The sequence below is a fragment of the Podarcis filfolensis genome (assembly GCF_964270895.1).
Source record: "Podarcis filfolensis genome assembly, chromosome: 2".
Lineage (NCBI taxonomy): Eukaryota > Metazoa > Chordata > Lepidosauria > Squamata > Lacertidae > Podarcis > Podarcis filfolensis.
Genome location: NC_139605.1, coordinates 44465140 through 44492442, shown reverse-complemented (window position 1 = coordinate 44492442; position 27303 = coordinate 44465140). Strand labels below are relative to the sequence as shown.

Sequence of the window (27303 nt, the reverse complement as noted above, 5' to 3'; positions counted from 1 at the left end):
TGAAGCATTTTGTATACTCTGTGATCTCTATAAATAATGGTTGCTAAAAATAAAAAAGAACCAAACATTAAAGTGCCAATGAAAGGAGCATTGTACATTAAACTTTAAAATGTTTTCTTTAGAAAGTCCACTTAGTATTGGGTGAATGAACTGCAAGAAAGTAGGATAAGTAGAGTTTGAAACATGAAAGCAGGAAAAGGAGGATAGGCACGTTTTGTGCAAATCCACTAGAGATCAGACTGAACTGCCTGGTTTGCTATGTAATTTATGAACACTGCAAGTATGAGGTTAAGGGGGGGGGGGCAGAGAGAGAGCTTTCATCAATCTTTGATGAGCCAGGAAAATGGGACAAGGAAAATTCAAGGCAATAATCTCTTTTTACAAGAAGAAAAAAATGACAACACCATCCTTTACATGCCTTTATTTACCCCAAAACATTATCAGTTCTATAGGATGATTGTGACAAATTGCGTGTTTCTGGAAGGAAAGGGGGCTTTGCAATATGGATTTCTTAACACTGCTACTGCAGCTCTAAAAGAGCTTGGAACAGGAGCACAAAACTGTTTATAAATCATAGGGGCCTGCTAAATTTTCAGTGGCCTGCATGGAAATAAATACCAGGACTGCTGTGTCTATGACAAGTTCCCACAGTTACAATAAATCTTTAGCTGAAAAAGTTATGCTAGATAACATTTCATTGTTGAACAAACCACTAGAGGGCAACATGCTTCCGTATGTATATAACTGGTCGATGCAACAGCTAGATGTCTAAAACACACCAATTATTTTTTTCGAAGTTCCAATTTTAGTTCAACGCAAAAGAAGTATATTAAGTGTTTGTGAAAAAGCACAAAGTAAAAAGTTCTTCAGCACATTACATAAATTCATTACCAGTACATGTCTGCAACAGCGACAAGCACCAAAGCTTGAAAATAAGTATCATAACTGAATCAGTTTAGGTGACTACTGCCACAAAGGCTACAAGAGCACCATCCACATTCAGAAGGTTCCAGCAACATACTGGTTGTGGAGATAGACAATAGGACTAGACAAAGGAAGGGCTCAGTAGGACAGCATCTGCTTTGCATGCAAAAGGTCCTGGGTCCAATCCAGGTAGAGGATCCGTGGCTAGGGGGGCAGGGCACACTGGGCGCCACACCGCGGGGGGGGGGCAGCACTTACCACGGGGCCTGCAGGCTCCACACTGCCCAAAATAGCAGTGTGGGACTTGCGTCTGCCCACCGCCTCTCCCTCAGCTGCCCTACAGCTGAGAGGGAGGCGGAGGGCAGACTCCTAGGAGGCTCTGCGCATTGCGCCCTGCCCCGGCTCGCCCTGCCTTGTGGGTAGCTTGTCCTGCCCCCGGGTGCAGAGAGAGCACACCACCCTGGACACCCAAGCGGCTAGCTACGGCCGCTGTCTCCAGATGGGACTAGGGAAGATTCCCTGTCTGAAATCTTGAAGAGCCGTTGCCAGTTAGTGCAGACAATTCAGAGCTAGATGGAGCAATGGCAGGACTCAGTATAAGGCAGATTCCTATGCTCCTATGTTCACCGTCAGAAGAGAAAAGGCAAAGGCCAGCATGACAAAACTCATATACCATGCAACATAAGGGATGCTAATGCTTGACTGAAAAGTATTGAAAGAGGTAAGCTAGCAACTTGGCTTGCTCCATCTGCCTTGGTCGGCAGTGCTAGTAACTTCATCTTCTTCCTCCCAGATGCAACTCATTCATTACCAATTATAAGAAAGACATCCGAGCAATGTTCAGCTTCCATCACTAAGCCTTCCAATTAAACAGCAGTAAACACGTAACAGATTCTCTTTTTCTAAATTAGTGGCATACAGTGAAAGATCAAAATGCGAAACATCTGCATTTTGTAACACATATGTTTAAAATTGCAAAGGCAACGTGGAAAATGTATGGGGAGGAGGAATCCAATTGTCAGCGGAATTATTATTTTTTTTCAACTTAATCATCAAGTGTCATCTGGTGGATTGATGCAGAATTGCATTGCAGAAATCATTTTTGGCAGCATAGTTCTATTATTGACCAGGCATAGTCCCGAACCTTTAAAATTGATAGGAATGTCACCAATAACTTTATTGGGATACAGATTTTACTTATAGCCTGATAGATCTAAGTCTAACCCAAAACAATTTTAATGTTACCGCTAAATTGTGTGTTTAATTGCAGTGATAGATTTTGCACTAGGAAGGAGACATGCAATTGCTCAGACTGCTCTCGGGCTCTTAATTACAGTTAAGAGCAAATCTACCTGCACTGATTGTTAGACAACTCCTTACACAGTAGATGCCCAAGGCAGATTTTTTTGTGGTAGAAGAAAATGCATTTTAGGGGGTAAATTAATCCAGAATACTAGCTGAATAAAGACGATGTCATGTGGCAGCATGCAAAAAAATCTGAAAAAACTATACCACTATAAATGGTAAATGAACATTCCTTGGACTGAATTCTATACATAAACTATATGGATGGAAACAGAGTATAGATTCTTAAAATACTACCTTTGGTAGTAATGAGCTATTAACTTGTTTGTAATTCTAATTTGTATCTGGTATTATATTGTCGATGTCCACTTTGGACACTGAAATTTCTGGTTGATACACATACAATCTAGCTATCCTTTTCACTGAGGTGCTAGTATGTGAAAGAAGGGTGGTCTCCAAAACTGTTTAGCCCCACAAAAGTTTAGCCACAAATTAAATTAAGTGCATATAAATATTAAACTGGGATAATTGAACCAATGTTCCCTAACAACATATAGCAGTAAAGACTGGATATCCCACATCAATGAAAAAGTAGTAATTCTCACCATTTGAAACAAGTATTTGACAGAAACCAACAAGAATTTGTTAAGGGAGCCATATGGAAGGCATTGAAGTAGATGTTGCAGAAGAAGACAACTTCATGGGCTAAAGCCGTCTACTTTCAAAATTTCCAGGCACTATTATGACATATGGATTGTGCAATGTCCTTCTTTATGAAGATGGCAAATATCTAAACATGGTATAAGTCATTTTGGTTGGTAGTCATAGGACTCAGCCATACAGCTACAAATAGAACGTTTTAAATGTGTTGTAAAGTGCAATATACAAATGCTACACTCAATGGCAAAAGTGAGCTATGCAAAATTCAATGTATTTTTCAAAACTTTTTTTAAAAAGCATTTTCACAGCATTTTTATATATGTGTAGATTCCACCATAGCCTATTCAGACCAAGGAAATTATGTGAAACTGCTTCAGAAAATTTACTTGCATACTAGTTGCCTCTTCACTCTCTATGGGCTACTTTGCACATTAAGCAATGGGAAACTTGTGTTCTCTATCAAGTATCAAGAGTATAAACAACTGGGGAAAGTCCCAGCATCATGGTAAGTGAAATACATCTATATGTTGGATTCAGACATTGCATTTGTACGTGTTAATTTCAATCTTTAATAGCTAAAATATAAATTATAAAGTCTCCCTATGACATCTTTGAAAAGTTTTAACAGATAGAGACCATGCCCCAAATGTCACTTCAGTGGGAAGTTTTTGGAAAGCCATTGTTGTACATTGTGTTTCAAGTTTAACTTATTTTTAAAAACCATAAGCCGCTTTTGTGTGTCCACAGATAGAAAACCAAGGAAGAAATAATTCATAAAATTGAAATCAACAACAAGTTGTTATATGAAAACAAATATCTTACTGTTGTTTACTATTCAGAAATTCAAGGGATCTTGGTGATCGTTCAGTTGCTTGACAAAGGGAGGGGTTCAACTAACAAGTCCTGTTGGCAGAAGTCCACACAATGATTTCCACTAAGGTAACAGGGCTTCCCCGCTGTCCTCCCCCTGCAGGCCTCCCAAGATTGGCTGGGGGGGGGGTGTTGGGAAAGCCTCAGAACAGCATGCTGAGGGAGGAGAGGGGGTATTGTTCCATCCACCAACCTGAAATGCTTGAGCGGATGAAACGACTGCCATAGCACAATCTCGAATTCCTCCCCCCAATTTTCTTCTCAGGTTAGCCTCCATCAAACAATAAATCATGACTGCTCACTAAATCAAAGTTCCCACCAAACCTATGAGCACTATTAGACTGGTTGTTACAATTATCACAGACTGTTGGTTGAAGCCTATGGTATCACTGGTGATGAGCAACACAGATACCCATGTCCCAAGAAGTTTTTGAACTTATTCTCAAAAGGGTTTTATTTCTCCTGCCCCGTAAAACAAAGGCTGAGCCCTTTAAGAGAGGGGGATACTAGTGTAATGCCACTCCATCCTTCTCTATCTGCCATAGCCAGTTAATCAGGAGCATTTCCTTTCTTCAGACATGACACCAACTGAACCAAAAGTTGTTTGCAAACCTAAGCTGTTTGTGATCCAACCCTGTCATTTTCAACATAGGCTTAACTGTAGTGGATTTCTCAAAATGGCTGCAATTAGGAATACAGTGGTACCTCGGGTTACAGACGCTTCAGGTTACAGACTCTGCTAACCCAGAAATAGTACCTCAGGTTAAGAACTTTGCTTCAGGTTGAGAACAGAAATCGTGTGGCGGCAGCAGGAGGCCCCATTAGCTAAAGTGGTACCTCAGGTTAAGAACAGTTTCAGGTTAAGAACGGACCTCTAAAACAAATTAAGTTCTTAACCCAAGATACCACTGTACAGAAAATAGTGCTTCTGCACTCATCTCAAGTCAGTGTTTTTAAATGGCAATTTCAGGGAAGCCTTGGTGCCTCAGAAGCTTAGCAGTAACGCCCTAATCTTCCCAGAAGAAATGACCCCCTTCCCCCGCAATTCCCTCACATCCGTACAGTTATTAAATGACCAACGCTAACTAATTTTAGAACCAGTGAGGTATAGCTGAAAACGTGTTGGATTAGCACAAGGAACCCCGGGGTTCAAATTCCCTCTCAGCCACGACGCTCACCTAAGGCCACCCATTCCAACTCTGAGCCATATCCCCCTCACACAGTTGGCGTGAGGACAAAATCGGTGAGGAGAGCCACATGCATCATCCTGAGCTCTTGGAGGAAGGACAGGATCATCTATCAATACCAGTCTTTTCTTTGTTAAGATGCAGCTGAAATATGTAAGAAGATGCAGTACTGAGAGCGCTCTCAGGCACACTGTCAGGTCATGTAATACAATACTGAGGCCTGGCCCATGTGAACAGAGTGTGTATCCTAAATCTGCAGCAACATGCATGGGTTTCCTGGCAGGGGAGCCACTAAAAAGAGGTTGAAAGTCACCTGCCTTGCTGTACCTAGTCCATAGAGACCCAACCAGCACAAATCATCTAATATTTCCTGACCGCTAATATCAGCTAAGGTGGCATGACCCAGAAGTTCTCAAGGTGTTCAAATGCGGTCTCTTAAGGCTGCCACCTTCTGTTGTGGCAGGGGAGGAATATGAGATGAAAAGAAGCCCTCCATTCTCCCATAACCAGCTTTAAAAGAAGCAGTTCCAGTATGAGCTGGAGACTTTAGAAGCAGTGTTTAAGGATCAACACACATGCCAGCAGTTTAAAGAAGATTTGTATAGACATTCACCACCATAATACAAATCCCTTCTCAGCTGACATGAGAAATGCATGGTCTTCAAGCAAGGTTTTTTCTTTTTTGTTTAAAGGAAGGCTGATTAATACAAGATGAAATCTAGACAGCACATTTTAAAAGAAGAACTGCTTCTCTGTTCTCAATCTCTACGTTTTTTTTTTTTTGTTTTTTTTTTTTTTGATGTCTTAATTCTCTTCTAGGATTTCCTTGGCTGTCACAGTGCCTAGGGCAATGTTCGCCAGCCCTGGAGTAAGTCAAACTGGCAGTGTGGAAAACAAATATCCCTAACAAAATTAACAATTCGGAATTTCCTGCAGAGCACCAGCTGGCAGAAGATGATTATTGAAGAGGACAGGCACGGGTCCCCCCCCCCCCAATCTAGCAGGCTGACCTAACCACTGCAGGAGCCAAAGCAAACCTCACTACCACCTGGGCTCCCTGAAAGACTGCAGCAAAGAGGACTAGCAAGTGCAGAGGGGTTTAGGGTTTCAAAACTGAGCCTGATGTAATAGCAGCACTGCAAAGTGGTAAAGTAAAACAGGAATTCTTCTATCCTTTTAGCACACATCCATTACAACCCCCTCCTCAAGCCCTCTTCCCACCACAATCTTACCAGCCAGAGTCCTTTGGATCAGCTGTCGCAAAAAAAAAGCATGCTATCTGCAATCCGGGTTGAAGGAATACATGTCACAGCTGCAGCTCTCCAGGAACAGCCTCTCGTGAACAAAAACTAAGTTACATTTCCATGCTGTCGAACATCAGTTCTTCCAGACTCGGCACTGTTATTCATTAGCAGAACTGCATTCTCTTATTAACTTAGCTCTGCGGAACAGGGAACCCATGATCTTCTCTCAAAATGAGGATTTCGTTGTTGTTGTTCATTTGTTTGAAGTTCTCGATTGACTTTTTTTCCAAGTGGAACAGTAGGGTGTGTAGCCTGATAGAAAGCACAACTCTTTATCACTTCCTCTTTTAAAAAAATACCCTACTATGCCCTCTAAACTGTAAGGTCCATATCAAGCCTATAATTAAAGAACAAGTGGAAAAAAGAACTGAAAAACAGGCTGTACTACTCTGTTTTTCCTAATGGTACCACTGTGTTGGTTGAAGAAAAAAATGTTAACTCTTCTATGTCCTTATAAAAGCATAGCAATACAAAGCTTCTAATAATCAAGGCCAAGACAGGTTTTTTTTGAAGAACCACAAAAGTGGTCTTTAACATCACTTAAGTTCTAAATTTAAGGTCTAAACCACTGAGCCTAGGGCTTGACGATCGGAAGGTCGGCAGTCCGAATCCCTGCGACGAGGTGAGCTGCCACTGCTCGGTCCCAGCTCCTGCCAACCTAGCAGTTCAAAAGCTCGTCAAAGTGCAAGTAGATAAATAGGTACCGCTCTGGCGGGAAGGTAAACGGTGTTTCCGTACGCTGCTCTGGTTTTGCCAAAAGGATTAGTCATGCTGGCCACATGACCCAGAAAAACTGTCTGCGAACAAACGTCGGCTCCCTTGGCCAGTAAAGTGAGATGAGCACCGCAACCCCAGAGTCATTCATGACTGAACTTAACTGTCAGGGGTTCTTTACCTTTACCTTTAAGTTCCAAAGGACTTTAAGTATTCATATTGAGCACTTTAAGAAATGCCATCAGTCAACTACACTCTTTTACATGACTCCCACACCACTTTACCTTTGTATAAGCTTTTGCACCATATCACCATTTATTAATTTTTTAAACGAGAATTTAAATGGCACTTCTGAAAGAAAGAAGTTTCCAAATGAGCACAATGAAGTTTTCCTTTTCATAGACAAGAACAGGAAGCCCCCATGAGCACAGAACTCTATATTGTGGCTAGCGTTTCAGACTAGTTCTGTACGCTTGGATTCAAAGTGTACAACTTCACAAAAGAGTACTCTACTCTCTGTCTTTCTCTCTCTAATGAATTACACTTGTCAAAGCTGATAGACATGTTCAAATCATTTGTTGCCAGTATCTCCTTGCTCCACAATAATCACATTTTCCCAAAATATGAACCCAATGCTTTAGGCGGAGAGCACTCTCCTCTAGAAAAGTTAACCTGTGCATTGAAAAACAATACAGTACTGCGAAACTGAATGCAAATTTACTGTTATTAAACAAGATCTTGAAAGACTACAATGGTCTTATCAACTGCACTCCATATCTCATTTTAAGGTATCTTAAGAACAAACAGAATGAACTTTTGTCTGGAGCTACACAGACAGTCTTGTCAGCTACGTTAGCACAGTCAAATATCCATCTCACCATCTTTAACCACAAAATGATTTGGGCTAACCTGCCAACTCTCCCACGGTGGAAGAAAGGCAAGGGAAATCCTGGATCAGGTAAAGTCGAGGGCAATGTTCCCAAACTTTTTCCCATGGACCACTTGAACTGTAATTCCATAGAATTCACATCATGATACAATACAAAACAAAAAATAAAAGAGGAAATAAAAAAGCAATTAAAATCAATATCAATATTAAGTGTGATGGATGTGTCCTCTCCCATCTGCAATCACAAATCCACAGACATGCCACATGGACCACTTGAATGAAGTTGACAGATCACAGTTTGAAAACTCCTGTTCTAGGATACTCTATCCCACCTCCCTCAACTGATTAGCATAGTGATACAAATATCACTTTCCCATTCTTCCTTAGCCAGGCACAGGTTTCAGTACTACTGAGGTAGATTGGCAAGACCTCATGTTCCTTCATTTTACAAATATGCCCTATGTCTATAATTACTTTTATTTCTATCAATCTTGTTCTTAATTGTGTGCATTACTCTCAACAAATTTATTTTAGCATCCCAGTGCTGAATCATTGCAACAGAGAGATCAAAGGGGATCTATGCCAGGTTAATATGCTGCTGTATTAAGACACCCTTTCACTGTTTCTCAATCCATTTAACAAGCACATCATGGAAAGTATTGTCTATTCCAATAGTTCAGGCAAGGTTTTATCTCTCTCTGTCCTCTGCTAATCTATTTAAGTGTGACCTCTCCTTGCTGTCTGGCCCAGCAAAACAAGCTGAGCAAGATATGGGACAGGGAGGGAGGGAGAGAGAGAAAGCAGAGCGAACAATTAGCACTATAGGAAAACTCCTTTCATGCCCGGCATGGTAAAACAATGAAAGAACAGCATAACTCTGTGATTATTTTGCTTAAACCAAAGCAAATTAGCAAATAATGTTAGCAAAATATAAATCTGAGTGAGGCACTATGTGTCAATGTACTTGAAAGAAAGAAAAAAAAACGTTTACTATAACAATTTCACCATATTTATTATTATGTACATAACGGTCTAAATATGAGTTAGGCTCCTGGAATTTTCAGAATTCTACACCAATGCTATGTCCAGAATTAGTTATTTAAATGCTGTTGCATGGTCACTTACTGGAGCAAGATTTGTACTGTTCTTACTCTAATTGTCTTACTTGTCTGTAAAGATCTGGAAGCCCATTTTTTGGGGGGGCTGAATATTAAGAGGTGCAGAACTCCAACTGCCATTGTTGTTTTCCTGAATATTTTTACAGCTGTTCTCATTCCTCGTATGGTTTCCTAGTTCCCAAGTTTCCAGTTTTGTACAGCACCTTTAAAATACAGTGTGGTTTTCAGTAACAATTTCAACATCTCTCTTCATGAAAACAAAATTGGAAAGTTAGAGGACTGAAGTAATGTACAAGAAAAAATATTAAATCTAAAAGCATTAAATAACAAAATACACCCATATTTTAATGTAAGTTTTCCCCCCCGCATGAGTCCCTAGTAAGTTTAAGTTACTTTGCTAGCCACATCTCAAAATAAAAACAATTTTGTATATTTTCTGCTGGCATATTCTGGACTACAGATAGAACAGGTGGCTTGGTCCATCAGAGTCATGCTATACTATTATCCATCAATCGTGTGTTAGCTGGGTCCTGATGACTGATTTAAGTAACAGCAAGTAAGTGGAGTCATGTAACACGGCAAGGCACGTTTGTGTACAGTTACTGCTGCTCACATGATGAACTTCATCAACTGATTTGGCATGGCATATGGCCACCATATGAAGAATTCCTACATTCTAAACTTAGAAGTTGCAACAACGTAGCCAAGAATGAACAATAAGACCCTGATCTCCAAAGTAACAGTAATACCTTTTACGATACGAAGACTTGTGTAAACTTTCAGTGGGATGCATTAACATAACATAAATACATATATGTATTAGCACCCATCCTATTTTTATGATGGTAAGTTGTTTTAAGATGTTTTTCATATTGTGTTTTAATGCTGCAGCCCGCCCTGGAACCTTAGGGAAATAAATAAATAAATGAGCAAGCAAGCAAACAAGCAAGCATTGGCAGGATTATAGAAGGAGGGTTGCTTCTTTGTTCCATCTTTGTTCATGGAGGCAGTTTCCATGGCAAAGAGTACCTATCACCAGCTATGGCTGGTGTGCCAACTGCACTCTTTCCTGGGAAGGGATAATCTGGCCACTGTGACATGTGTTGGTAACCTCAGGTTTAGACTGCTGTAATGTGATATATTTGGGGCTTCCCTTATGGCTGGTCCAGAAGTTGCAGCTGGCGCAGAATGCCATGGCCCAGTGGTAAGTGGTACACTTTATTGGGTGCACATCATACTAGTGCTAAGGGATCTGCATTGGCTGCCTATTAACCACTGAACTAGTTGTAAGACCCCCACTACTTATATGTAAATCTCTAAACAACTCTGGGGCAGGTTACCTGAAAGACCATCTTTTGCAAGAAAGTGTAAAGCAACAAGTAAGCATAACAACAACAACAACAACAACAACAACAACAACAACAACAACAACAACAACAACAACAACAGCTAGCTTCAAAGTACAGATTGCTGAACACATTACAATTCAGTCCTTGTCTCCATTACAAGTGGAAGCTCTGGTTTTAAAAATTGTGCTTACTTCTGTTCGAAACAAGAATCAAATGGTTTCCATAGCAGCCTGAAAGTAAGACTAAAACATGGCTTGATTGCTAATGCTCCATGGGAAACCTTAATCTAAGCCATCAATTACTTTTCAATAGTAGAGAAATTTGTCACAAGCCAATTTGCAGAACTGAAACAAGAGTTTTCCTCTGAATGCCTACGGGAAGCCCACAAGCAAGACATAAGTGAAAAAGCCCTCTACCTTTGTACCCTCTATGCGTGCTAGATGACAAGCAGGTCTTCTCACTGACATCTCCAGATACATGCCCTCTTAGCTTGCCAAATTGAACTATGATTTTACTACACCTTCAGAATCTTCTCTACAGCTGAAGCAACAGCTATGGTCAGTGTTGACCACAGCTGTGTTACAGTATATTGGCACTGGCTAATAATGCAGATATACTACACAACCACAATTAACACAAACCATGGCTGCAAACCAATTACAATCATCAACTTGCCAGGGGTCTTCAGAGTGCCTTCATTTCACAGGCACCACCTTCTGATCCCAAATTCTGCTGCAATGGTCAGTACATTTCTGTAGTCCTTACAGCATACAGAAAGATTCAAGAATAGTAATAGTGATGAACCCCTATACTGTAGTCTGGTGAGGTTTACCACTTAAGACTTTCTGTGATCAGGACACTCTTTGGGGAAGTTTAAAGCACCAGATTGACTCTGCCAGCATGCCTTCACACTACCGCCCTGCCTTGTCCAGATAAGCTGCAGGAACATCAGTGTTAGGAGGATGATTTCACAGCTCATTTTTTTCACAAAGGCTAACTGGCCAGAACTGGCTAGCCTTCTTTCACATGTAACTAGGATTAAAGCTATGGTGTTCCCAGTAGTGATGTATGGAAGTGAGAGCTGGACCATAAAGAAGGCTGATCGTTGAAGAATGGATGCTTTTGAATTATGGTGCTGGAGGAGACTCTTGAGGGTCCCATGGACTGCAAGAAGATCAAACCTATCCATTCTTAAGTAAATCAGCCCTGAGTGCTCACTGGAAGGACAGATCCTGAATCTGAGGCTCCAATACTTGGGCCATCTCATGAGAAGAGAAGACTCCCTGGAAAAGACCCTGATGTTGGGAAAGATTGAGGGCACAAGGAGAAGGGGACAACAGAGGACAAGATGGTTGGACAGTGTTCTCGAAGCTACTAACATGAGTTTGACCAAACTGCTGGAGGCAATGGAAGACAGGAGTGCCTGGCGTGCTCTGGTCCATGGGGTCACGAAGAGTCGGACACAACTAAATAACTAAACAACAACAAAGGATCTAAGAGACCAGGATTCAAATCCCCACTTAGCCATGAAGCTCACTGTGGGTGACCTTGGGCTAGTCACTCACTCTCAGCCTAACTACCTCACAGAGCTGATGCAAGGCTGACTAGGCATGCCACCTGGAGCTCCTTGGAATAAACATGGGGTATAAACACAATAAATACATAATAAACTGCAACTGCAGAGTCAGTAGTCAAAAAGGTAAAACTAGAATCAAGTTTAGTTGTGTATTTTTTAAATGTTTTGTTTATTGTTCATGACTACTTTTATGTTGTAGTTATATTTATTTTTCATGTTGTAAGTCGCCTTGAGCATGGTTTGAACTGTGGAAAGGCAGCGTACAAGTAAAATTCTGTAGGTAGGTAGATATGGAGAGGCATGGGAACAGGGTTATTTAGGGGATATTTTGTGCTGTCTTAATGGCTGTGTGTGTGTGTGTGATTGAGATATATAGCTATATAGACATAGCTATATAGATATATAATATTTTTTCTTACAGGGTAGGCAGCAGATAGATTCTGATGTTTGTGCTTGTATCATCATGACATGGCACACAAGTCCAAAACATAATGGAGGATGCAAATCCTGTATTTCTGGGTGCGCACTGTGGACTTTGCAACAGGTTGGCCCTCTTTCAAAGTAATTAATTAGATCTTTGAAAATTTACAAGCAGAGCAGAGCTCGGAAGCAGGTCTGACATTTTTGACAATGACTGAAGAATTACTTTGCTGATTTACTTTCTGGTTCAAGATGGTTTGCCTATGTACCCAAAAGCCAGCTGTTAGACCTAAGAAGGTTAGGATGTAAGAGTGTGAAAAAACATTTAGTCTGAGATGCGCCACTGGTCCCAGCTTCACTGTTCTTCCAATCTGCAGAGGAAGAGGATTAGTGATGAAAAACCATTGTAAATGAGTTGTAAGACTGCAGAACAGGTGTTTACTGCCAGGGTGCCTTAAGTTACAGTGTTCATCCTTTTGAGTCCATGAATGAATGTAAGTGCCTTAATGCTCTGAAAGTGAAGGGGGGGGGTGTTTTAGAATCTTTATAAAAAGGTAAAGGGACCCCTGACCATTAGGTCCAGTCGTGACCGACTCTGGAGTTGCGGCGCTCATCTCGCTCTATAGGCCGAGGGAGCCGGTGTACAGCTTCCGGGTCATGTGGCCAGCATGACTAAGCCGCTTCTGGCGAACCAGAGCAGCGCACGGAAACGCCGTTTACCTTCCCGCCAGAGCGGTACCTATTTATCTACTTGCACTTTGACGCGCTTTCAAACTGCTAGGTTAGCAGGAGCAGGGACCAAGCAACGCGAGCTCACCCGGTTGCGGGGATTCGAACCGCCAACCTTCTGATCTGCAAGTCCTAGGCTCTGTGGTTTAACCCACAGCACCACCCGCGTCCCAGAATCTTTATACATGTATCCAAAATAATAATAATGCAATTTGCTGTTGAAAGTTTTGAGATACAACCACTTGTTCAGACGGCTGGCTTAATAGTTTTTAATCTTTAGGCTGCTTTTTTTCTGCATCAGGCAGACACCATCCATTCAGCAAGTAAAGATTCAAATAGTGCCATGAAACTGCAGTTGCATCACATCCCAGAGGTCACTATAAGCCATTCATGATTCAGCTTTGCAATATGTATGAAAGGCTCTGAGACAGCAGAATCACAAGCACTTTATTCATTCATGCCTCAGTCAGGCATAAAAATACTTTTTTCTGTAACTGAACAGTCATCCATCTAAACGGAAGCTATCAAAGGAATATCCAATACATCACAGTCCAATAAAGTGTTTTAAAAGAAAATAAAATATGGCCTGAAAGTATCAAGTTATTCATGTTCACATTAAAGAAAAATCATGAGGCCCTAAAATATTTAACAATACTTTATCTACAATAGAGCTCCCTTTAGCCAGCTTTAGGTTACTCTTCCAATTCCTTGAAGACTGTGTCATCAAACGAAATGCTTTTTCCTACCCGTAAAAGATCTGAAGCGGAGCAGAATGTTTTTCCATTCATTCCTTACATACAGAAATGTTAAATGTCTCTTCAAAACTCTTAACTCACTGTGCAATCCACTGTATTGTAATACGGTATTGTTTAGAGGTTTGTGTTGGACGGGGCTGTTGCTGTTCTTGATATTATTTTTGTATCTTTATTTAATGTGTAGATAGGCTATTGGTTGTTTACTTCTGAGTGCTCTATTATGTTTGCAATTATGTATTTTTTCATGTAAGCCAGCTTGAGCACGGTCTGAACTATGGAAAGGCGGCATGCAAATAAAGCTATGTATGAAAGTATTTATGTACTCAGAAGTCATTCCTATTGAGTTCAATATTGCTCACTTCCAGGGAAGTCTATACAGGTGGCAACCATTTTGCGTGCACCCAACTGACACACAATTGCCAAAATGCACATTGTTTTCAGACCCAGAAGGAAGCAGAACTGTGGGGGGCGGGCGGAAGGCGCTTATGCCAACTATTGACCCACGCAATGACCCAGGTCAAAACCCCCATGCAAATGGGGATTTGCCTATATATTAGACCACTCAAAATTATTCTACAAATAAAATTCTGCTGGCTTTTATCCTGTCATATCTCCAGTCTACTTTTCACAATAAACCAACTCTTGTTTATCTTTTGTCCAAAAGTAAGGAATGAATTGTTGTCTACATTCCACAGCGTGGCACTATGATCTTCGATAGAATAGCTATTGTCTAATGACTGCATGAGGTTCCCCTCAGCGATTTGAGAGCTTACAATCACTGTTTTAGTGCTCATATTTTGCCCCAAGATTTTCCTTTTGATTAGCACAAAGAATATGGACCAGTTCTGCAGGCAAGTGATGGGCTAAATTCTGAAGGCAATTGTCTCTTTCAGACAATTATATGACGGCTAACTGATTCAAAAGCTTTAAGCAAGGACATCTCTCAGAGTGGATATGCACATTTGTGAGAAGGTAGTAGTAGCACTGGTTAATTGAGATGTGACAAATATTGATGAAATAAAATATCATCTCTAAATATTAAATAGGCATATAGTCGTACCTCGGAAGTCGAACGCCTTGTGAGTCGAATGTTTTGGCTCCTGAACGCAGCAAACCCGGAAGTGAGTGTTCCAGTTTGTGAACGTTCTTTGGTACCTGGACATCCAACGCGGCTTATGCAGCTTCCGATTACGGAGCTTCCTGCAGCCAATTGGAAGCCGCGCCTTGGTTTCCAAACATGTTGGAAGTCGAGTGGGAAGACCACAAGTGGGATATGAGTGCAGCTGTCTCCCTCCCTTGCTGATTCTCAACAACTGCAATTCAGAGGTGTCCCTCCTTCAACACTGGGGGCAGAACATTGATTCTACCTTATTCTCCATGAACTTTCTCCATGAAATTTCATAAAATTTCCTTTTAAAGCTATCCAGTTCAGGGCTCATCACAATATATTGTGTGCTGTGTGAAATAGTACTTCATTTTTCTAACCTGAACCTGCCATTTCTTTATGTGCACAATGCTGCCATCTGACAACTTGGCAGTCACCATAAAAAAAATGTTGCGTGTATAGGCACCAAGTCACACAGAATCCAAGCTTATTTATAATTCTGAACTGGTATAATTGAGACTAATACATCAAACCCACACAGAGGCTATTATCCAGTACCTACTTACATGAGATTTTAATTTTTTTAAAAAAAACCTTTGAACTCAATGGAAATTACTTCTGAGCAGGCATACGTAGGATTGCACTGTGAACATTTTACAAATTCACAATGCACTACTAAAAAAAAAAAAGGCCTATAGGAAAAGCCAGTGGAGATATCCCTGATTATTTCAATGCTTTTGAGAATGACAAAAAAAACCATTGTTTGGCATCACATGGAATCTGTGCTGTCTGACAGAAGCCAATAGAACTCAGTAGCATCTGCCCGAGTTGTCATAGGCAGGAAGACTATCTTGTATGCATTTGTGTTTCTAATGCTTTTCCAAACAAACCTGAACGCAAAAGTATATTCCTCTATCCCCCTTTTCTAAAGATCTCAGGAGGGGGTGTCTTGCCATGCCCTATTACTACATCTATGTTGTTGTTGTTGTTGTTTAGTTGTTTAGTCGTGTCTGACTCTTCGTGACCCCATGGACCAGAGCACACCAGGCATTTCTGTCTTCCACTGCCTTCCGCAGTTTGGTCAGACTCATGTTTGTAGCTTCGAAGACACTGTCCAACCATCTCATCCTCTGTCGTCCCCTTCTCATTGTGCCCTCCATCTTTCCCAACATCAGGGTCTTTTCCAGGGAGTCTTCTCTTCTCATGAGGTGGCCAAAGTATTGGAGCCTCAGCTTCACGATCTGTCCTTCCAGTGGGCACTCAGGGCTGATTTCCTTCAGAATGGATAGGTTTGATCTTCTTGCAGTCCATGGGACTCTCAAGAGTCTCCTCCAGCACCATAATTCAAAAGCATCAATTCTTCGGCGATCAGCCTTCTTTATGGTCCAGCTCTCACTTCCATACATCACTACTGGGAAAACCATAGCTTTAACTATACGGACCTTTGTTGGCAAGTTGATGTCTCTACTTTTTAAGATGCTGTCTAGGTTTGTCATTGCTTTCCTCCCAAGAAGCAGGCGTCTCTTAATTTCGTGGCTGCTGTCACCATCTGCAGTGATCATGGAGCCCAAGAAAGTAAAATCTCTCACTGCCTCCATTTCTTCCCCTTCTATTTGCCAGGAGGTGATGGGACCAGTGGCCATGATCTTCATTTTTTTGATGTTGAGCTTCAGACCATATTTTGCACTCTCCTCTTTCACCCTAAATAAAAGGTTCTTTAATTCCTTCTCACTTTCTGCCATCAAGGTTGTGTCATCTGCATATCTGAGGTTGTTGATATTTCTTCCAGCAATCTTAATTCCGGCTTGGGATTCATCCAGCCCAGCCTTTCGCATGATGAATTCTGTATATAAGTTAAATAAATAGGGAGACAAAATACAGCCTTGTCGTACTCCTTTCCCAATTTTGAACCAATCCGTTGATCCATATCCAGTTCTAACTGTAGCTTCTTGACCCACATAGAGATTTCTCAGGAGACAGATGAGGTGATCAGGCACTCCCATTCCTTTAAGAACTTGCCATAGTTTGCTGTGGTCGACACAGTCAAAGGCTTTTGCATAGTCAATGAAGCAGAAGTAGATGTCTTTCTGGAACTCTCTAGCTTTCTCCATAATCCAGCGCATGTTTGCAATTTGGTCTCTGGTTCCTCTGCCTCTTCTAAATCCAGCTTGCACTTCTGGGAGTTCTTGGTCCACATACTGCTTGAACCTTCCTTGTAGATTTTTAAGCATAACCTTGCTAGCGTGTGAAATGAGTGCAATTGTGCGGTAGTTGGAGCATTCTTTGGCACTGCCCTTCTTTGGGATTGGGATGTAGACTGATCTTCTCCAATCCTCTGGCCACTGCTGAGTTTTCCAGACTTGCTGGCATATTGAGTGTAGCACCTTAACAGCATCATCTTTTAAAATTTTAAATAGTTCAGCTGGAATACCATCACTTCAACTGGCCTTGTTATTTGTAGTGCTTTCTAAGGCCCATTTGACGTCACTCTCCAGGATGTCTGGCTCAAGGTCAGCAACTACACTACCTGGGGTGTACGAGACATCCATATCTTTCTGGTATAATTCCACTACATCTATATACTGTGTAAAATGCAGTGCCACAACTTTAACAAAGGATGCCATTCTCATCTAAGGGCTCATCCAGACTTCTGCTTGTCCCATGCCTAGAAAGCATGAGCAGTTTTCCACTTGCCCCACGCTGCTTCCCCAAGAAACAAATGTCAATCTGGAGAAAACCTGATTGACGTTTCCTCCAATTCAGTGGTAAAGATCAGGTTTCCTTGGGGGAAAGCGGCAGGGCAAGGGCAAGTCTGGATGAGACCTGAGGGAGTCTAGGGAAGCCATCCTTTTCCAATGCATGTGCATGCTTTGGCGTATGTATGTGGTTCATTTGAGAGTGTGCACAAATATTTAACCAAACCCACCAGCGGCATATGACCAGTGCAATATGGCCCTCCTTTTTCTTCTTCTTTATCTATTTTCTTTTTAATTCTTGTCTTTAAAAAAAAATGCTTGATATTTGATGTTTATTTCTGTATGCTGTCTTTTCTTTGTTCTTTCAAGTTTTAATAAAAGAATTTTTTATAGGAGGTAAATGTCAGCCACCCCTGACCTACACTCTCTTGTGCTTCTCTACTGCTAACCTCTGACACAGCGTGATCTGAGAGCAGAGAAGCGGCAGCCAAAAGGGTAGGGGGAGGTTAACCTTTCCTCTACTTGGCTATTTTTCCTCCTGCAATTTCCTAAGTTCCTTTTCCCCCAGTTGAGGTAGTGAACGCATGTCTGATCATTCTGGCTAGTAGAAAGGGAACTGCAAGGAGGAGCTCTCAGGAAAAAGCAGAAGGTGGAGATCAAGTTAGGCACCCAGCCAGTCTGCTGCTACTACCTGACACAGCCATACCATTCCAGTCACCACTAGATGCAGCTACGTGTGGTAGTTTTGGCTTCAGGTCTGCATTCACCAATGCAAATATACATCAGTGTCTTGCTTAGGTAGGAAAGGGACTGTGAACAAACAAACAAAAACCCCCACTAGAACGTTATTTTCAAACAAGACTCTGACCATGAATCAGAGGGTGGGGTGGAGAAGAAGAAGAAAATGAGTTATCTCTTCTTTATATGACCATGGTGTAGCATTTTAAGCATTTTCCCCATCAGGTAAAATAACTTTTTTTAAAAAATGCAAGTACTTTCATAATGGAAAACACGGTGAGCAACTATAAGCATCAATGTACACAAATTGCTATCTCTTGAGCGGAATGTTAGTTTCCACATTAAAACTAAATGTGATGCAATGAAAACAAAATCAGTAGTTAACCATGATTGTTGATCAAAAATCCAGTTTAACTAACAAAGTGACAGAAAACTGAACTAGGTGTTAACACTTTTTAAAAGATTATTAATGTGGCTTTTGGCAAGCGGTTTGCAGCACAATCCACTTTAAAGCAGCTTGAACAGAGCACAGTAAATACCCATCTTCTTAGTCCAGGCATGCAATAATTATGTAAAATGTTCTTTTTGTTTAAAAATCCAGATACTTTTGTGTCATGCGACTGGCCTATTATCTTCACTGGAGAAGCTTAAACTGGCTCTGCTCCAACAACAGTCATGTGCAACACGGCGTGGTATACTGTATGTTCTCATCAGTATTGCTAAATGGATGGAAATGCACATAAAGCAAGAGTGTGGATATAGATCACATTAAAGCACACACGACACCTGACCTGTACATGCAGTTCCTAACCTAGCAGGGCAATCCACACACAAAACCTGGTTTCTATGTGCTGCTCTCTCTTGTGGGATTAGGGCAAGTATCTATGGCAAGAATGAGGAACCTGTAGCCCTCCAGTTGTCAGACTCCAACTCCCATCAGTCCCAGCCAGGATGGCCAATGGTCAGGGATTATGGGAGCTGTAGTTCAGGAGCATCTGGAGGGGTATCTGTTCAAGCCTTTAGTGTTTTGGCACCTACCCAATGGAATGCCCCCCTCCTTGAATATTACACAGGTGCCATGTCTGCTGTCTTTTTGCAGAACTTCCTCTTTAAACAAGGCTACTGCGTTGAGATCTTCCCCAGCCTGCAGCTGTGTTGGAATTATTTTAAAGATTAATTATTATTATTATTTTATCATTTGTTTTTTCCTGCTCTGGGCTCATTTGGGAGGAAGGGTGCAGTCTTAGAAACTCAGGTACATAAGCTGGGTGCCAAATGGTTACAGTCGCCACAACAGCATGTCTATTTGCCAGATGGTTGGACTAGAAGATCCTTGGGGTCACTTCCATTGCTGCAATACTACATTTCTATGATCTCAACTACTCTGCTTGACTGTAGCTTGCTCTTACAATGATTCACTTGTCCCAGTATGCAAGAAGGAGAAACACACACAGTGCAAATGGAAATGGTATTGGTATTAACTATGGACTAAGGCAGAGGTTTTTAAATTTTGGTCTGTGAGTTCCATTTGGTTGGCCTGTGGAAAAGCTGCAGTACACTCAAAATATATCTGTACTCCCCCTGCACTTATAGTGGTACCTCAGGTTAAGTACTTAATTCGTTCTGGAGGTCCGTTCTTAACCTGAAACTGTTCTTAACCTGAAGCACCACTTTAGCTAAGGGGGCCTCCTGCTGCTGCCGCGCCGCCGGAGCATGATTTCTGTTCTCATCCTGAAGCAAAGTTCTTAACCTGAGGTACTATTTCTGGGTTAGCGGAGTCTGTAACCTGAAGCGTCTGTAACCTGAAGCGTATGTAACCCGAGGTACCACTGTACTTTCCTTGATGTGATGATGCCCAGCAAAGGGTCCATGATTCACACAGCAGCACAGAAGCACAAGAAGTGCATCTTTTGTTGCACGTGAGTCTGCTGGCTCGATGGAGCTGTCAGCTGCCAATCTGGCACCCAGGAATCTCTACCTAGTTGCAATTGGACCAGCACCAGTAGCAAAATGCACCAGGCACCTGGGGAATTTCGAGCACTGGAAGGGTGGGATACAAATTTAACAAAAGCTGTTCCCCATCCCTGAGTTATGGCAAGCTGCCTTAGCTTTAGATCCCAGCCCCAGCTTTCAGCATGCAAGAGAACAGTTTTGAACTCGATCCTAATCAGCTACTCTGAAGTAAATGTTGTTGAAATCAATGAACCTCACATTTGAGCTCTGAGTTAATGGTGCCAGCATTTATAAATAATTTACCAAACAGTCTTGTTCAGACTACAGTCTTATTTTCTATAAGCTTTACAAGTTGATAAAGGGCTGTAATGTGACTATTGGGGCCGGTATATTTAAGTTGCTTATGTCATCTAGACCTTTATCAGGTGGACTAGCTCAAATCAAGTTTGCAACAACCAAGCTATTTAAGGTGATGCCATTTTCATTAATCTATTAATATTAATATTACAGAACTTTACTTCCAAAGATTTGTAACTAGCTTTTAAAATGTGCACTGTAAATGGGAACTGGGCCTTTACTGTAGCAGCTGTTCTTGTGATTACATTATTATTTCTTTTAGCCATTATACATGGAAGATGAAAGATAGCTGTAAAACTGAATTCCTATTATGCATACAAAGTTAGCATTTCTTTGCCAGGAATATTGTGCAGCTGCAGTTTAAGATATAAGGTACATCCCTACATTCCATTGAAAACAGAGTCTCACATTTCATCAGTTTCAAAAGAAAACGTTTCCATCCTTTACAGTCGTGGGAAATATGTTAAAACAGAGTTGTCAGACAAAAGAAGCCAAACAGCAAAGTTAGTAACAGTGCAAGATTGTCACATTTATAATTCTGAAATGCTGATCAGGGGTTTTAGATATTGCAGGTTTGCTCATAACATCCCAAAAATTAGCCCCCAAGATGTTATATTTTGCCAAAAGAGGGACTTGAACTGTGCTTACATTATGATTCCTGGAAACCAACTGTTTCCTATAGTGTATTTTATCATTGTGTATTTTATTGCCTTTTTAGGAATTACACCAAAGTGGAGCAGCATGCCTGCTACACGGACAAATGAACAGAATACAATGCAATACAAAAGACTGCAAAAAAAATTAGAAGCCTAAACTATACTATGAATGGTTTGTTGAGCAAGAAACAATTGCCCTATAGGTTCTGCATATGTTCTTAAAGAACACAGGGACAAGTTGTCCATGGCTTTGAAGTTCAAAAACATCAGCAGCTATTCCCTAGAAAACAATGGGGAGCTGGTATAAACTGGAACGCTAGCATAATATGGTGCTAGTATGTAACCCTGTCGGGAGATGGCCACCACATTCTGCACAAACTGAACCTCTCAAACAGTCATGAAAGATGTAAGTCTTTAAAGTGTAAGTCCCATTTTAAGGTTGCAAAGGTGGTCTACACAGCTGACTTGTAAAGGAGAGGCTGCAGCCTTTTTAGCAGGTGGAATGGGGAAAAGCCCGTCTGGCCACTGTAAAACCAGCATTCAAGCACTGCAGTTAATGTAGAAATGCCTCAGTGCTGTGACCCTGAATAATCTAAGAAAGCCAAAAGTTCATAACCAGAATTCAAATCCCATAAGTCGTAACTTAAGCTTTTCAGCTTCAATCATCTCGGCTGCATCCTGCCTCCAACAAAACTGTACACTAGGTAACCCAGAAGTTGCTAACTTTTATTCCACAAGCACAGTGGTGCCCTTAAGGTCAGGTCTTCCGCTGGAACCCATGAAGTCTCTACCATCATCACCCTCCCCACATGAAAATCATTGCTCACTCACTGCTCCCTTGGTCATGAAATGGTGAGGGTGGTTGGCTTTTTTTCCCTTGAAAAGTATAGATAGCTGAATGCCAAAGTTGGAAGAGGGACACTCTTTCCCACATTCTGACTATGTACACATTAGCTCAAAACATAGTGGGGGACATCCACATACACATACCCACCATGAATATCAAGTGCATTAGCACTTGCTGTGCACACCAGAGAGGAAGCAGGGGTGTCTTCACCCAATGATGTTTCCACTGCCCATTATCTGCAACTCCCCCCCCCAAAAAAAACTATTCAAAAAAGCTGTTATCCGTGCATGTACAAAGGCTGTCTGAACTGTACACATTGCATTTTCAAATTGAATGGAAGGTGGCTTAAAGGAATACAGTGGTACCTCTGGTTACGAACACTTCTGGTTATGAACACTTCGGGTTATAAACTCCGCTAACCCAGAAGTAGCTGCTCCTAATTGCGAACTTTGCCTCAGGATATGAATGGAAATCGCGCATCAGAGGCACGCACGCAGCGGAAGGCCCCATTAGCAAAAGCACACCTCAGTATAAGAACGGTTTCAGCTTAAGAACGGACCTTCGGAACGAATTAAGTTTGTAACCAGAGGTACCACTGTACATCAAACAAAAGTACTTATCAAGATTCTACAGGATACATATGGATTGTGGCAAATGTCATGTGCATTCAGCTTCTAACACCAGTGGTGGGGCACATGGGAGCCAAACAGTGATGAGTACTCAGCCCCTCTTTCTTTGTGGATTTCATGGCTCAGAGTAATTCTACTGAATCTGACTTTTACCCAGATACCAGACATATTTCAAATGGTGTGGGGTGTGAGCTAATGCAGGGGAAAGCAAAGAAAAGGGAATAGAGGAAATTTTGCCCACAGCACGTGCTCAAAAATCAATTTGTGACCCTCAGCCCTAAACAGGTTGGAAACTCCTGAGGTAACCTGTAGCAGTACCTGTAGAAAAAACGAAGAAGGGATAGAGTAGGTATCAGGTGCCACTAAACATTATGTCTGTCCTCTCACCTACTGGCCTTAAATACACATCAAACAGAATGGGGATACAAGATGGAATCATAATGGAACCCCAAATGCAATGATCAAGAGAGTGGCAAGGCAGGAGGACCTCCTCCAATTGGCCTGCCTGCGATGAAGTGCCAGTTGGCTCCTCTGTTCCATGTTGATGACTGAAAAAAGGAACACAGATCCAAGTTGGGGTTTCTTTTTACTTTCTAAGCCTACCGTAAATCAGGATTGGGTAACCCGAGACCCAAATGCTGACTTACAGGCCTCTTTCTCCAGGCCCTGATTCAATGGATGGCTGGAGAGGTGTGTATTCCTGTGTGTGTGTAGCCCCTTGACTTCTGCATGGCTGGGATGTAATCTACTATACAAACACTAGAGTTCCATGTGTTGCTCTGCCCATTTTTGCCTCAGGCCCTACCCATCAGTGACATAAGAACATAAGAGGAGTCCCAATGGATCAGACCACCAGGGTCCATCTAGTCCAGCAACTTGTTCTCAGCGGCCAACCAGATGCCTTATGGAAAGCCCATGAACATGAGCACAACAGCACTTTCCCCACTTGCGTTCCCCAGTTACTGGTGTTCAGAGGCATAGCACATCCCAACCCAAACTGGAGGAAGTACACAGCCATCACAGCTAGTGGCTGTAGATAGCCTTGCCTTCCATTAATTTGTCTAAAACCCTTTTGAAACCTTCAAGGTTGGTGGCCTTTACTATATATTGTGGTAGTTAATTTCATAGTTTTAGTATGTGGTGTATGAAGAAGTACTTCCTTTTGTATTTCCTGATTCTTTCAACGTTCACCTTTATTGGATGACACTAACTTCTGGTATTATGGGAGAAGGAGGAGGGGAGGACTTCCCTTTATCTACTTTATCCACACGATACATAATTTTATAGCTCTATCATGTCCCCCTCCCTTACTCACCTTTTTTTCCTATATTAAAATAGCCCCAAAGGTTGTTCCCAAAATACAAGGCTGTCCCAACAGTCTTGGATTTTATACAGGGAACCATCAAGCTGTTCTACATCGTCCTCAAACCTTAAAAAGGCCCATTACATTACATTACATTACATTACATTACAAGTGCAGACTTAGAGAGGCTGGGACAGGCCCCAATGACTGTGAACTGGCCACCTCTTTTCTTTTTGAAAGTGGTAGAGATATGCTGGACATTGAACTTCAACATGCATTTCAGAAATAGAAACTGTGGGAAATATGAGGTTTGCATGAACAGTTTCAAATGTTCTATAAATGTGTCTCATACAGTTTTCTTCGCTCTTTTTAAAATATGCTAGAAACCTTAGTAAGCCAGTGGTTATGAACAGGAAAAGTTAAAATAGCATTACATTCACTGCAATACCTCAAACAGGTTTCTAAAAGGGCAACAAATATATGCTATACACACTAGGGGAGGAGCAGCAGGTGCAAATCTGGGGCCTTGCATAGCCGAAAGACCCCCCAAGCTGGCTGTGCGGCTGTCCTTGTGTGTTTTATGTTAATAGTTGTTTTCATTGTTGTTGTTGTTGTTGTTTTAAAAATATATTTTATGCACATAGAAACTAGCAAGCACCCTTAAGAGAGGAAATGGGTTCAGTTTCTACCTTAGCAATTCTAAGAGAATAACAGGTCCAAGCCTTTAAAGGTAACCCTAACCTCACAGGTCTGGTGAAATCTTTAGAACCAGCTTCAAGCACTCCTGGGATGTCTGAAGATGCAATATGCACTTGGTATACATTCCCACTGAACAAAAATTGAACGCAGCAGCTGTTCCAGTCTGCCAAATCTACCACACAATAATCTTGGCAGGCTAGATCAGCATTCAGTTGTTAACTTGGACTTGTATCCAGGCCCTCAATGAAGAAGTTGGTTTAATGTAAGGGGAAAGAAAGAAAATAGGAGCAGCACCCAAGATGTTTGGATCTGTTCATAGCATTGAAGTCTCTGTCCCAGAAAGCAAACAGATGGTAATAATTAATGAAGTGATAGAAAAAGAAAGGTGAACTTTTCATTGAATAAGTATAGAGCTTCTTTTACTGTGCTTAGCTTTGGTTACTCATGTCTTATAATATGTACTATTCTGGTTGTCCCACCTCAAACTGGACATTTATTATATTTATAACGCACCCTTTAAACCTTCAGTCTTCAACCTGAGGCACAGGGCTGGGAAAGATCCAGCTGAAACCAACCACTGAAGGAATCAATGAATTATACAAAACAATGGTATAAAACAACTTCCTATGTTTTCTGTATCCAAAAGGCTTTCAGAGTGGCTAACCAATTAAAATAATCCATTAAAGCAACAATCTTCCTAACAAAAAAAAGAACATTAAACAATCGGGCTAGACATTAAAAGCACACAAAGCCAGAGCCATAAGCTAGATATTGAACATCTTCACTGTTAGGAAGCATTTGGGGCTTTTCAGCTAAAACAAAGGTAGGATACTGTATTATAAACGTTGTGGAGAGACTGCACAGGCTTTTATAATACCAAGTCCATTGGCTCGGTTGAGACACCAGCAGCTGCCTTTGGCTCTCCTTCAGCTGTCACCTACCAGCAACCATTTCATCATCTCCATCAGATGAGCTGAGAGACCAACTCCTTTTGGCTCCTCCTCTCCCAGAACTATTTCCTTCCCAGCTGGTTATAAGGACACTGCAACTGGTGCCTGATTTTGCTTTCCCCTTCTCCCTCTTCATTGTTCTCTCCTTTTATGCCTCTGTCTCTTTCTCTCTCTTTTAAATTGTAAATCTGAAAATGGGGGCTGTCTTGTTTTTATTCACCTGGAAGCTGCTCTGGAAGCCCTTTCTGTTGAGGAACAGAGTCAGAATGATTTAAATAAATAAATGAATCACCCAGTGGAACTGAGAGGCAGCGAGTTCAACACAGACAAAGCCAAAAGGTAGCACTTATTTACACAATGGATCTGGCTTAATGAAATCTGCCACCGCAAAGTACTGTGACAGACACTAGATTAAATTCATTTATCAAAAGGGAGTAAACCACTCAATGGAGAGTAGCTCCATGTTCAAAACCAGTATACCTGACAGTCAAGTGCTAATGCAAAAAGGGGTTGGCACTTGCTATCATGCATTACACTGAGAACTTTCCAAGTATCTGTGGCAAGCTATTACTGGAAGGACAACTACAAGACTAGTCTTAACCAACATTGAATTCTTAACCATCAAGAAGGGGTCTCCCAGTATTGTTGTTTGAAAAACGTCACGAACAAACTATCCACAGGTACAATCATCATTAAGATGCACATCAATCCAATCCTTTCTAATCACACCAAGAAAGGAGGTCATGTGCCAAACTATATATACCCCTGTCCTCTCCCTTTCTTCAACCTTCCACATTTTTCAGCAAGGTGTTTCCCTCCAAGGCAGAGCCAGAACAAACCATTTGGCGTCTACTGAGTGAAATGTGGGCCGCCGGATTTATTAGCAGGCAATCCAGGCTGGTTTCAAGGAAAACGCAGGTCTGGGCAGTCGGCTGATATTAACACTTCCAGCGAAACCTTGCATGTTGGAAGTTTTAAAAAGAAAACCCATTCACTCCAGCACATTCCGCCGCCAGACAGCCAGCTCCCCCCTCGGTCAAACCTTGAGGAAAGTCTTGAAGGAGGGGGGCAGACAGAGAACAATGCAGGACTCTGGCTTCCGTGCAGGGAGATTTGGCAGTCCCAAGCCAACTTGCACGGAAAGTTTTTCCCGAGGCGCAGGGAGATGAGAAGCACATGAAAGCAGGGAGCCTTGGAAAAGGGCTGAGAGAGAGAGAGAGAGATTGAGCAACTCGCTCCCCGAGTAGCAAAAGCTGCCACCCCAAGCTCACCTTCTGGCTCCATCTCCGTTTTCAGCCCCTCAGGAGACGCGCCTCCGCAGCTTTGGACGGGCCCTGAGGCGCACGGCTGGGCTGCACGGCGAAGGAGGCGCCCTCAGAAGGGGACGCGGGGAGCTGCTCGCCGTCTCTCCCGCGCGCGCTTTCTTTCCGGCGCCTGCATCTCGCCTTGTGGCACCGGCCGGGAGAAGGAGGAGGAGGAGGGCGGCGGCGGCGGCGCGCGCCTCCCGACAGGGCTGCCCGCCACCGCGGTCCCCACGGCTCTCGCCGCACACAGGCGCCCGCCTCGCCTT

At 42.0% G+C, this 27303-nt stretch overlaps 1 protein-coding gene across 1 annotated transcript in view; it reads right to left on the bottom strand.

Moving 5' to 3' along the window:
• FGD3 (FYVE, RhoGEF and PH domain containing 3) overlaps nucleotides 1-27268 on the bottom strand; it is a 115667-nt gene extending 88399 nt beyond the window's left edge. Inside the window, exon 1 of the mRNA XM_083602962.1 lies at nucleotides 27005-27268. Within this exon, the coding sequence (XP_083459088.1) occupies nucleotides 27005-27017 (13 nt within the window). The 5' untranslated portion in view covers nucleotides 27018-27268. The remainder of the gene's footprint in view (nucleotides 1-27004) is intronic.
• Nucleotides 27269-27303: the final 35 nt, after the last annotated feature.